This window comes from Erpetoichthys calabaricus, chromosome 3 (genome assembly GCF_900747795.2).
Source record: "Erpetoichthys calabaricus chromosome 3, fErpCal1.3, whole genome shotgun sequence".
Lineage (NCBI taxonomy): Eukaryota > Metazoa > Chordata > Cladistia > Polypteriformes > Polypteridae > Erpetoichthys > Erpetoichthys calabaricus.
Genome location: NC_041396.2, coordinates 87,189,391 through 87,202,962, shown reverse-complemented (window position 1 = coordinate 87,202,962; position 13,572 = coordinate 87,189,391). Strand labels below are relative to the sequence as shown.

The following is a 13,572-nucleotide window of genomic DNA, read 5'->3' as shown; positions in this document are numbered from 1 at the left end:
CATTCTTTTTGCTAAATGTAAAACAAAGTAACACTTGAAATGTTTTGTGAGTTAGTCAACGAGCAACCCAAAATCCTCCTGCCACCACCACCACTTTAACTGGACACAACCGCCAACTTTCTTTAGATCATTATTATAAGTGAGTTGTGAAAGGCTTCCTTGAAGCTAAATCTTTCCAAATCTTTAAAGCTCATTATTTTCACGGTTTTACTTTTGTTGTTTCTAAGCCAGCTGCACAGTCATACATTTCTAAAGTATGCTGGGGTTTCTCATCGAAGCGTTTCTATCCTTACATTCTTATTGCATTAAATTAGTCCATTTTCATAAGCCTCCCACTAAGGTTTACTGCAACACAAGAGTTTTTCCAACAGCTACAGTCACAGTTGCCTTTTTTAATATAAACTGCTGAATACTCCTGTGCGTTGCCATCCGGATGCAGAAGTTATTTAATTAACAGTCAACCCTGGCTTTGTGCAGTGTAATACTGAGCTATTCATCAAAGTGATAGCTGAAACACTGTGTTTTTTCACTTCCTTTTCATCTATTGCTGTAGAATAAATTCTAAAGCCTTGTTTGCCTGTCTATATGCAAGATTGCAACAGAGATGAAGCAAATGACTGAAGTAATGGGAGTTTGGAGGATTATACCGGATCAGTTTATTATCAGCCATTAAATAAATGTCAATGTGCATACAATGTCCCTCCTGACATGAAAACCAGACTGGCATTATATATAGCACCTTCCACAATGAGATCATTTTTATTCACTTCCCACTTAGAACACTACCAGTTTTATAGATTTGTCCTGCTTAACCCAGAAAGTCTGTGGGGTGGCAGTCAAGCCAGTGTCCATTTAGGATAGAATCAAGTACTTTAGCCAACTATAAAAAGCACAACCCATGACTTTCACATCATTTTCTAACTTACTTAGTCTAGGCCAGGGTCACAGGGGAGATTGGACCCTATCCCAGGTAGCATAGGGCACAAGGCAAGAACAAACCCTGGACATGGCACCAGTTCATCACAGGGCAAACACACACACACACCAATTTAGCGTCACCAATTCACTTAAACCTGTATGCCTTTGGACTGTGGGAGGAAGCCGGAGCACCTGGAGGAAACCCACACAAACACGGGGAGAACATGCAGACTCCATGCAGGGAGGACAGAGGATGCTAACTTTGGTCTCCTTACTGCAAGGCAGTAGTGCTACTACTGTGCCACCTCAACCCATGACTTCAAATTTATTTTAGTTATATTAGAGTTCATCCAAAAGTGCATAAGGTTTTGTGACAAATCTCACTCTGAGTTATACTGCTGCATTTGCTTACACTTTCATCAAACTGCCCAAAAAGCAACTTCCTCAAGTTTCTTTTTTGGCTCAGTTGGTACCAAGAGGTTCATTCCTTAGGGTCTAAAGATCAGCTGCCTATTTATATCTCATGAGATAAGCATCTACAAAGTAACTCTGTCATAGCAGTAAGATATATCATCTTAGAAGACTTATTAATAGCATATTGCAGAGAAAAAGAAATGGAGAGAATGAGATGTTTTCCAATGTATTCATTAAGAATGAAGTCATCCATTCAAATTCTGAATCTGCTGCAGTTGGAGTTTAATCACCAGAGCAGCAGAAGAAACCAAACCTGGATGTAGTGCCAGTTAATGGAAGGCCATGCATCAACACTTCTTCATTCAGAAGCAGTTTACATTCACCATTTTACCTCACACCATAACTCTGGGGTGAGGGGGGAAACCAAAGATAAACCTGGAAAAAACCCTTGTGGACATGAGGAAATTGTACAAAGAGCACAAGGATGACAGCCATGTTAGGAATCAAATCCAGATCCTTTGAGTTAAATGGGCCAGCGGCACCAACCACTACACCACTGTAGCAATACCTTTTGACAGCTGCAAGATCAAAAACAAAAACTTTGAATAACGACATAAAGTGCTGGTCTTTTTAAACATATCTACTTTATCCATAGAGTGGTATTGCTATGGACTAACACCTTCACTATCTACTACTGGCAAATTATTATTCTGTACTGCATGTATAATTGATCATTATTTCCCACATAAGATAATTGCACGGTACACAAAACTGTGCACAATACAATACATCAGGTTGTGGATTTTTTTTTCTTTTGACTATGCATCTGTCCAAACTTGAAAAGTCCAGCCAATGACTATCAATAGAGGCTGTAGTACTCTGGAATATACAATACATCTGGAGGCAATGGAAACTCTACAGTGTATTGGCATGCATAAATCATCACCTTGTGCACCAAGTCTAATTGGTATATGATTATTTCACTTCCTCTTCTTATTTTGCTATCCAAAGTTTATTATGTAACTAACAATATTTACTCACACATGCCCAAGGGAGATGTAAGCCTAGCTGAAGGTGTGATTTTACATACCACTGAAGAACTGTATATTTAAACAGGGAACATTTTTGCAGCGAATCTCTTTTACATCGTGTTTTATTATCAAATGAAACAATTCACGCCAGAAAGTGTTAATGTGCTGCATCTTGGTCAGACATGGAAATAACAATATACTGTATTCTGCATGTGTGACAATACTACAGCTTTTAAAAGCTCCTTCATTTATTACATTATATCTAAATCCTTAGGTTTGTTTTTTGTTTTCCAGAATTGTCCTTCTAGAATTCAATCTTTAAAAAGGACTTTGTGTGTGTTTCTGGGCTCCAGCTTGTCTGCTTTCAGCTGACTTCTTTGTTTGCGCAGTGTATTGTTTTCTACTTTTCCTATCAGGTCCTTGTGATAGTGCATTTTTGTTTCGACTTGTACTTCTGTATTATTCTTTTCTAATTATACACAAATATATCTGATACTGTGTAATGTTGATTCACTTTGTAAAGCACTTTTTCAAAGCACATGCTAAGATTCAGTTTAAAGAAATTAAATCAGATGGCTTTGTTTCAATGTGAGTTTGACTTATTAATGTACTTTCCGGGAGATTTCTATCAGTTGTTTTAGAATAAAAGCTTTAAAACATTTTCATTTTGATCAAAATCAACTTAAGATAGTTGTGTAGTGGCAACCAGCTCTGATCATCAATTCTGCAAACAGTAAAAAAATAAAGAATGAATGATTGTTCTGCGGTGGGTTGGCACCCTGCCCGGGATTGGTTCCTGCCTTGTGCCCTGTGTTGGCTGGGATTGGCTCCAGCAGACCCCCGTGACCCTGTGTTCGGATTCAGCGGGTTGGAAAATGGATGGATGGATGAATGATTGTTACAGAAGGGTAACATGGTGGTGTGGTGGTTAGTGCTACTGCTTAACAGGTCAGGTGTTTAAGGTTCAAGTCCTGTGACTATTTGTAGAGTTTGACGTTTAGGTTTGAGGGGAGTCAGATGAATGATGACAGATACAGTAATTGCATTTTTTGACACACCACCGTGCATCACATCCATCACATATCATAAATTGTTTTTAATATATAAAGTTACAAAATTAAGTCTCCCATTAGCACATTTAAAACTTTGAAATTAGTAAAAGGTACACTTAAACTGTTATTAAGTTTGGTTGTCTACTTATTGTAATTGTGCACCTCATTTCAATGTGTACATCACATGTTTAAAAATATTGTGCCACCTGCACTTGGGGACCACTGTAAAACTGTAAAAATATGAGCATTATATTTATTCAAGAAGTTACAAAAATGTATGCATGAAGTAACACTGTGATGTGCACAGGGTCATAGTTAACTGACTTGAAAATCTGAGCTTTTTTCAATTACTTATTTACTTCAACAAAGAGACAGATATCACTTTTTAAATACTTAGTCACAGCCGTGTGGTAAAGATTTGTTCAGACCACCATTTGTACCAGCAGGCATGACCACTTGAACTACCGTTTTAGGTGATTGAGCGGACTACTGATGATCTGTTTATAAAAGGGGAACATACTGTATAAGCCAGAGATTCTTAAACTTGCCGTTTTTAAGTCTTCACAACCCATAATCGCAATATTTCCTTTATAGAGTTCACTCCACCCTGGAGAATCATCGCTGATTGTTGCCCCTTTGGACTCTTGGAGAGTCACACTTGCAGGTCATACCTGACACATGACAAGACATTCCTCAAACTGTTTGCGACCCTTTCCCATTCAGTACTATTATGATTCACGAGTGACCGCAACCCATCTTCAGACATCACATGACCCATAGTTTAAGAAACACTGGTGTAAGCTACATCCGAAACAGCAAACTAATTTGTAATTGAAATTGTACAGTATGTTTCTCTGCCTGTTTTAAAGATAGGCAACGTGCAAGAGAGAGAGTTGCTTAGGACGGACTATAATATCCGTTGATTTATCCAATTTCTAAATCTGCTTACTAGGGCAGTGTCATGATGCAGCTAGAGCCCATCCCAGTAAGCAATGGGTGCAGGCAGCAACAACCCCTGGTCAAAATGCCTGTCCATCACATTAGAATCGTCAATTCACCTAAAGCCCATGATACAGTCACAGTCGCTATACCATGTCAAATTACACAACTGAAAATCACGGCTTATGTCACATTTACCGACTAAGCGCCGATCTTCCAGTGTGGTTGTACTCGCCCCTTTTTCTTATAGCCAATAGCATACTGCCTTGACAGACATGGCTTTGTTCAAAGAGTTAAAAGCTGCAGCAAGTTCAGCAGCAATCTCTGACCTTTAATTATTTTTTTCCATTCTGCTGTGGTATGTAAAATACGAGGCATCAGACAGATGCGCTTCTCTTCTGTTTGTGAAGGTCAAAAAACTTGTGTTACTGATTCCTCATTGCTACATTCTGTGCATTGTACCTTGGTTCAATTGGTAGTCAGCTTTCCTGCGTACAAAGTCCATCCTTCTGACTAACATGAAATTCAAACCTGTTTGATTTTATCCTAGCCAGCTGCAGACTAATTGGTCTCAGACATTGGATAGTTGCTCATCTTCATGAGAGCACAACAGTGACTGTCTCCGACTGGCTAAAATGACATAAACGAAGGCTATGATTGAAAATCACTATAAAAGTCGTCTAATGTGGCATCCAGTAAGCTTAGCCTGCATGTCTTTGGAGTGTGCACATGCAAAATCCATGAAGGGAGTACCCGGGGCATGAACCCCGGACTGTGAGTTTCATTGAAAATTAAAATATTTACATTCAGGAAAAATACCCTTTATTTGAAGTTATATTAGTAACATTATGCACCCCTTGAACTCTGCCTATGCCTGTGACCTACTGGGGTCCATGGAAGTCAGTATGTTCTCCCCATGTCTGTATGAGATTTTCTCCCACATCCCCAAGGAGGTACTTGCCATTGGGAACTCTAGACTGGCCTAAGTGTGGGTGGGCTCTGTGATGGACTCATGCTCTATCTAATGAGGTGTCCTGTCAATTCCCCAATGTTTCCAGGGCAAGACTTTGTGACTTGGATGAAGCATGGTGTGAATTAAAAAATAGATAAAGAGCACAGCAATGGGTTAATGCCCCTTTAAGGATTTGTTTTACCGTGAAGGTGCTAGGCTAGACTGTGCAGACTCTAAGCCCCTTTTTTGTAAATCCCTTTTATATTCCACCTACAATTTCAAGAAAAGATATTAAGTTAGTTAGAGCAGTGTTAACTGGCTCAGTGTGTGTGTGTGTGACTTACCGTGGACTGGTATCTTATCCAAGATTATTTTCTGCCTTATATTGAGTGCTAGTTATAAAATGCAGCTCATTGTAGACATGTATTGATTCAGAAAAGTAGTGGATGGATGACTGATTGAAGCAAGCCCAATGCTGTTGTATTAGCATAGTACAGTATATGCAAAAAATAAACACCAGAAATAAGAGTTTCTTCTCTCTGAAGTTTAATATTTGCCAAGTTTCATCTTCTTCTGGTGATCCACAAGATGCATATGATCATTAAAGATATTAAAAGCTCTGCTCTTCATGTTGCTCCTGGAACTTGGTGGACCACTTTATTATTTTAATATATTTGTTTCTGAACTATAATGCGCTTTAGGCATGACCTCACGATTTGAAAATACCCTGTTAAGTTATTTTGATCTCCACGTTGACACAGTGTGAATTCCAGTATACTCTCTACTTTAATTTCTTTTCATATTCCAAAAATATGATTTTTTGGCTAGTTTGTTGGAGTGGAGTGAATGAATGAGTTTGCTGTCAAATGAGCTGGCATCCCAGCCAGGCTGGTTCCTGCTTTGCCCTCATTGTTGTTGGGACAGGCTCATGTTTCTTTCAACCCAGATCTGAAAACCACAAGGATTCTGTTTCTATCCTTGCCATTTAACCTGCCAAGACTTCAGCTGTTAAAAAAGAAAAAAGAATTTGAACAATTGTACTGGAGCTCTGTACTTAGAAAGTACCTTGGTGCTCATAGACATGGTGTTAAATAAAATAATGTGTATACAGGGATGAATGAACAAGGTTGTATGCGTATAACTGTCCCAAAACGGTGATAATAATACATGAATACAGCATGGTTTTATGAAATTCTACGTTAATGTAGAAAACAGTGAATATCAATAACAGAGTTTTATGCCTTTGCCTTTTAGAATCACGATAATGGGTGACGAGGACGGGAGCAACCGACCGAGGGGGAGATGGACCTTCTCGTCTCTGCGGATAAAGAGTGAGTTCTTTTTTCTTTACCTTCAGCACTCAGACTAAGGTGACCTTCTGTTGTGTTATCGAGTGGATTAGACCAATCTTTTTATATCTCAAAGTGCAATCATGTAGGATTTTATTACAGTATTAAACAAAAAAGACATGAAGTCAGTGCTTTTGCAGCAGTTTTGGCTGAATGACTTCAACACAATTCGCAGGGTCAGAAGCGCACATAACGGAACTGTACAGGAGTGCAGCGGGGTCTCTTACTAAACACTTTCATCCCGTCTCGGCTACGTACAGTAAATACCAATTATGCTCCGACCCGAGCGGACAAACTGCCTTTTAAAAGTCTAGTCCTCGTGCAAGGCAGTTATTACAGGTCTGCCTCTTAAAAGTTCTGTCTGCTGGCTGACGCCTCAGAGATGGACTGTAGCAACGATTTTTGGGGAGCTGGGACTGTTGAGTTGAGGGGATCTTCACGCATTAATTTTGACATCTTCAACGGGCAGAAAAATACTTTTTTCTCTCTCTCTTTTTTATTTCTCCTGATGCTTCCGATGTAGCAAGGCACTGTTAGGGGTTGTGAAGATTCAGCACTCACAGCCTCTCTCATTTATAGCGTTTCTGTTCTCCCTGTAGATCCAGTTTCTTAATTATTATTTGTGCTCTGTTGTTGCGCTTCGTTTTCTTCACTAGACTCGTACATGTTCAGCATTACAAGTGATTTTAACATCCATCCATCCATTTTCCAACCCGCTGAATCCGAACACAGGGTCACGGGGGTCTGCTGGAGCCAATCCCAGCCAACACAGGGCACAAGGCAGGGAACCAATCCCGGGCAGGGTGCCAACCCACCGCAGGACACACACAAACACACCCACACACCAAGCACACACTAGGGCCAATTTACCATGTCAAAACATTTACTACAGTGCACAGAGATCGTAAAATAAACACTTCTAATAGGCATCAGCACGTCCATATGCATATATAGTGGGCACTGCATTCTGGGTTTTTCCTCACATTTAAACATATTCAGACGGGTCTTCAAATCAAAATTGGCATTGTGAGTATACACTCACTGAACAAATTATTAGGAACACAATATTAATTCTGGGCAGGGCCTCTTTCTGCTCTCAAAACACTCTCAGTTCTTCGTGGCATAGCAAGATGATGGAAACATTCTTTTTTGATTCTGGTCCTTGTTGACATGTTTGCATCATGCAGGTTCTGCAGATTTTTCATCTGCATATTCATGCTTTGCATCTCCTGTTCCACCGCATCCCATGGGTGTTCCAATGGATTTGGATCTGGTGACTGCACACTCTTAAAAATAGAGTTCTTTAATGGCATTTTATGTTCGTTACTTGGTTGTACTGAGTATGATTCCTTGTAGAACTATTGCTTGACAAAGCACCCTTTATATCTGGGAATGATTCTTTTCATATAAAGTTGGTACTTTATACTAGGAAAACCTTCCTAATATGTAGGGAAAAAATGAAATTCAATGTATGGTGGGCTACCTAGGACTTAATGCATGTATGTAGCAAGAGAACTTTTAAAATCATGACTCATTGCTATTTCACAAATTTCTAACCATCTAGTTATTTATCGTATGGTGTATGGTGCCTGGTATGAATCTAAATAAATAAAGGTTCTTTCTGAAACCTTCATGCGGATTATTCTTTTTGAAACCAAAAATGTTTTCCTATGGCAGGGGTCCCCAACTCCAGCTCTGGAGGATCTCAGTGGCTGCAGGTTTTCATTCTAACCCTTTTCTTAATTAGTTACCTGTTGTTATTGCTAATTAATTTCTTTTGAATTTATTTCAATTGACTTGTTTTTAAGATTTGTTCCTCTGAATGTCTTCATTGTTCCTCTGAATTGCTTCATTTCTTTCCTTAAATGGCACCCAAACAGAAATGAAATGTGAAGTGAACTAACAGAAGACCAACTAAGTCAGGGCCTCAAACTCCAACCAATTGCTTAATTAGGTGCCAATTCTTGTTGAATGAAAACCTGCAGCCATTGCAGCTGCCTATGACCAGAGTTGGGGATCCATGCCCTATGGCACTGCTCTGAAGATCCATTGTGGTATCTTTATTTTTAAGAATGTGGAAAAGCCACTAAAGAACATTGAACTCATTGTTGTGTTCATGAAACCAGTGGAGATGACTCCTGCTTTGTGACATTGTGCATTATCATGCTGGAAGTATAGCCATTAGAAGCAGGTAAATTGTGGCCAAGGATGCACACGGTCAGCAACAATATTCAAATAACCATGACATTCAATTGATTGGTATTTGCAGGTCCAAAGTGTGCCAAGAAAACATTCCCCACACAATTACACAACCACCAGTAACCTGGACTGCTGACACAAGTCAGGTTGGATGTATAGATTCATGCAGGTGATGCCAAACTCTGCCCCTACTATCTGTGTGCCCCAGTAGAAATGAAGATTCAACAGACCAGGCTACATTTTTCCAGTCTTCAACTGTCCCATTTGGTGAACCTGTGCTGACTGCAGCCTCAGCTTTCTTTTCCTGGCTGAACAGGAATGAAACCCAAGGTGGCCCTCTGCCATAATGTTTGACATGTTGTGCATTCTGAGACACTTTTCTGCTCACCATAATCATTCAGAGTGGTTATATGAGTTACAGTAGCCTTTTCTGTTAGCTCAAACCAGTCTGGCATTTTCCTGTGCCCACTCCAATCAACAAGGTTTTTCTGTTCAAAGAATTGATGCTCACTGGATGTTTTTGTTTTTCACACAACTTTTAGTAAACTCTAGAGACTGTTGTGTGCAAAAATCCCAGGAGATTAGCAGTTACAGAAATACTCAAACCTGCCTGTCTAGTGCCACAAATCATGCCACAGTTCAAAATCATTGAGATTACATTTTTTCTTCATTCTTGTGTTTGATATGAACATTAACTGAAGCTTCTGACTTGTATCTTTGCATGATTTAATGCACGATTGGCCAAATAGAGAATTGTATGGATAAGCAGATTTACAGGTGTTCCCAATAAATTCCTAAGTAAGTTTCTTTTTGTAAGTAGCTTCTTCTTCAGGGCTGCCATGTGACTTAATGACCAAAATAGCTAAAAAAAACTTCAAGATGCCCTTAACAATTCAATGGACAAATAGGTTAAGGAAATGGAAGGATGGTTTAATGTTTCAGGGGAAGCAGCTTAATAAGAATACAAATCGGGTTTTGCATTGTTTTATTCTTGTGTGAGATTTTGTGTCTGAAATCAGGCTGATCTTGAAACACTAGACGAAAAACACTGAATGGACCCCAGTTTGTTTCTGGCTTGCACTCAGTGCTACAGAAATAGAATCTGCTTCCACACAACACTGCAAGTGATAAAACGTGTTCAGTATATTGAAGGATGGTTTAACATTTCATTGGGAAGTAGTGTATTAGCTCAGCTTTTGTATTGTTGTTTTCTGTTCCCCTTTGCTATATTTTCACATGATGGATTAAACTAGTTTTTAAAGTCACTGCTGTCAAACTGACCATTCTTTAGAAATTTGCCTTGCTCAAGGATAGGCTCAGGTTCCCTCACAACATTCTAATGGATAAAATATGTTTAGTAAATTAAAGTCTAATTCATTGTTGTAGAGGAATGTAAATCAGCTTTTACATTAATCCTTTTTTCCTCATTATTCAATTGTAACATGAGATACTAACTTTTGTGTCAAAAATCAAGGGCTTCTAAATTGACCAGCCTCACGGGAAATAAGACCAAAACATCAGATGATTCTGCTTTGTGTCCTTTGTATTGCTTTGTGTTGTCACTTCCTTGCTACTACTGAGCAGATGGTTTAGGTATATTATGGATTAACTTAGTTTGGATGGACAAATGGATGAACGCCTTCTCTATTTTTTTAAAACATTTTTTACTGGTGTTAATATATTAATAATATTTATTATTAATGATATTAGTAATATTAATATATAGTATTACTTTTACTTGAAATAGTAATCTAGTGGCTAGTACAGTACTGATAAAGTATAGAATTGCATGCAGGTATTAACCTGGAATTAATTTTGGGGAGGGACAGGAAAAGAACATGAATTCTAATTCCATCCATTATCAATTAGTTGGAACTGTCATCAAATATATTATGGTATCATATGATTACAAAGTGTAAATGCAAAAACCAGTGTTTGCTTTGTTCTTCTCTTTCCTGCACTTTCATATTGTTGCGTAAGATGTCAGAGTTTTTGTCTAAAATTAGACATGCTAAATAGGCTGGCCTCCAGAAACTGAGGAAAGGAAGTCTGTGGGGACTGTTATTAATTCTTTCTTTCTCTCCATTACTGTTAGGTTGAGCTCTGCCTTTCACTGCTCTGTACTGGGTTGACTGAGATCAGAAAATTGATAGACAGATTGATTTATTTGCTAAGTTCGGTACAGTCTGGCTGCAGACTGACACAAATGTGCATGCAATACACCTGGAGGTTCAGCATGACTTGAAGCGCAGGACAGACTCATCCATCCATCTCTCAGTTAGTTCAGTTTTATTAACTCCCTGCCATTCAAAAGCCATGGTCTGTTTCTGCAGTAGTGGATGCAAAACAGCAGCCAACCTGGACTGGGAGCCACCATTAAAAACTGAAATGTATGCATAGTTACAACTTTTTAAAAGTATTCCAAATTACAGAAAACTCATATTCATGATATAGTAGGATTATGGTTATAAAAAAAAGGAAAAATGGCTGAACTCAAAATAAATTTTGCTATCTTGAACAAGTTGGGATGCAGTTTAGTCCACCACTCAATCTCCGCATAATGCACTTTTATATTTTATAACAGATCCATCAGTTCCCAGAGCCATTATGTACAGTACTTCAGGAGTCTATTCAGAACATAGCAACGAACTATGTAATTAAAACAGAAATAGAGCAGAGACTGTCCTCAAATTATGAAATCAGCGAAACAAACAGATATAAGCATAGCATATCCTGGCTAATCTCTCTGTCAAGATGCTCATGTAACCTGTATGTGTGTGCTAGACCATCAATTATGTTGTCTGTTTCTTTTTTTTCAGAATTCACTGTCTTAATCTTCTTATTTATTTATCTGGTTTGTACAATGCTATATACTGTATACGCTGCAGTTCTTTATTATATTCTGTAAGTGACTTGAGCATGGGAAAGGCGCTATATAAATAAAATGTATTATTATTATTATTAATTCAATTATTGTTATAAGGTGTTCATCTGTGAAGACAGCTTTAGAGTTCTTACGTAGCTTTCTCTTAATTTTTTTACTCTTATTTTTTTTTTGTAGACAGAAAAAAACGAGAAAAGCAGACACATAAGATACAATTAGATACATAATCACACGTAACACTAAACAAACAGTAATAAAGAGTGCCCTTAGCATGAGACCATGAGATTATGTACTGCTGATTTATGCAGATAAGGGTAAAGCTGCAGCCATTATCCAGGACAAACCCTAGGGTGACCTTCTACTGCCATTTTCTGCACACCATTTACTATCATTCTATTTCCTTCATTCGTAGCCATATTCATTTAATAATAATAATAATACTCAAAGCACTTTGCAAACTCCACGCAGAGATGACCCTAGACACAAACCCATGTTCTCCTTATTTTTAAGTTAGTAGTTTCAGATTACTTAATTAACTTCACTTTATGTAAATGATGCACATGTAAATTTGCTACTCACCTTTTAGGTGTTTCATGGATAGACAGTTGAGCCATACAATTAGCATTAATTACTGTCCAACCAGTGCTTGAATATTCTATCAGACCAATCAAAAAATGAGTCTTTGAATTTAATTAGTTTTATTATATGAGGTATTTTCATTTAATTGAGTTAGGTACATCCTGCATAAAAAAGGCATGCTCTGCACGTATAGGTAACATTAGCAATTCCAAAAAAAAGTCTAATGCCATGTACATTGGGTGTAATTAATGTTTAGATCATTTTTATTCAAGTATTCATCATTTATATTATATCAATACAAGTAATCAGGAATATGCAACACTTTCTTTTTAAGACTGTGTAATGGTTAACATACAGTATTGCTGCATAAGGTAAATATGTTTTACTGTATTTTCATTGACTTCACTTTTAGTGTAATCTAGAATTAATTCCCAGGTTAAAATGGAAAAGAAAGAAAAAGATGCTCTTGTGATGTAGGGGAAGCAAGAAGTTTGCCAGAATATCAAAAAAATTATCATAAATCATCTTCCACAACCGCACACAACCCACAACCTTTGGCAAAAAAGAAATAACTGGCTAAAAGTCTTTAACTTTTTTTTAATTGTACAAAGGTGTGGGAGGTCCCTTGCAAAATGCTGCAACATGTTGACAAAATAAAGGGACATTTGTTTAGGCAACATATAGGATAGTTATGTACATATAATGCATTTATGTGTTATGCTAAATCAATGTAATGTAACTATGTGTTAAAAAATGGGCATACTATTTTCTGAATATAACAATTTTTAATTTTGAGTATGATTAACATAAAATAGGTGAATAATGACTACAGCCCCTGAGATGAATAATGTCTCTAAAATAACACTGTGATGGTCAGTTAATTGTGTTAATGTGACATCTAAGAGATGTATGTGTCTCAGTATAAGTAGAAACAGCTATTTAATACTAGCAAACATTATAATTTTAAGTTGGATGGATAGTATTAATATACCCATTAGTTTTTCGAGTGTAATATTACAAGAATCTGTTTCTTCTAGCAAAGGCCAAAAAACATTCTTTTAAACCTGTCAATAAATTAGTAAATTGAATAAAAAAATTCCACAAAAAAACTTTAAGCAGATTGTCACAATAACTTACCCTCAATGCCATCCAGTTATTACTAACATCAAATATTCTTTTTATTTTCTAGGAAAATACATGTGTTGTGCTCTTTTCATTTTCTCTTTTGCTTATTAACTATCTTGTAATGGTAATT

General features: G+C 37.6%; 1 protein-coding gene across 5 annotated transcripts in view; it reads left to right on the top strand.

Annotated features, from left to right (window-relative positions):
- Nucleotides 1-13,572, top strand: part of LOC114648173 (DENN domain-containing protein 2D-like) — a 108,013-nt gene that overhangs the window by 35,329 nt on the left and 59,112 nt on the right. For all 5 annotated transcript variants that reach the window (XM_051924641.1, XM_028797053.2, XM_028797055.2 and 2 more), the window contains one exon: nt 6,561-6,637. In XM_051924641.1, coding sequence (XP_051780601.1) covers nt 6,561-6,637 — 77 coding nt within the window. The remainder of the gene's footprint in view (nt 1-6,560; nt 6,638-13,572) is intronic.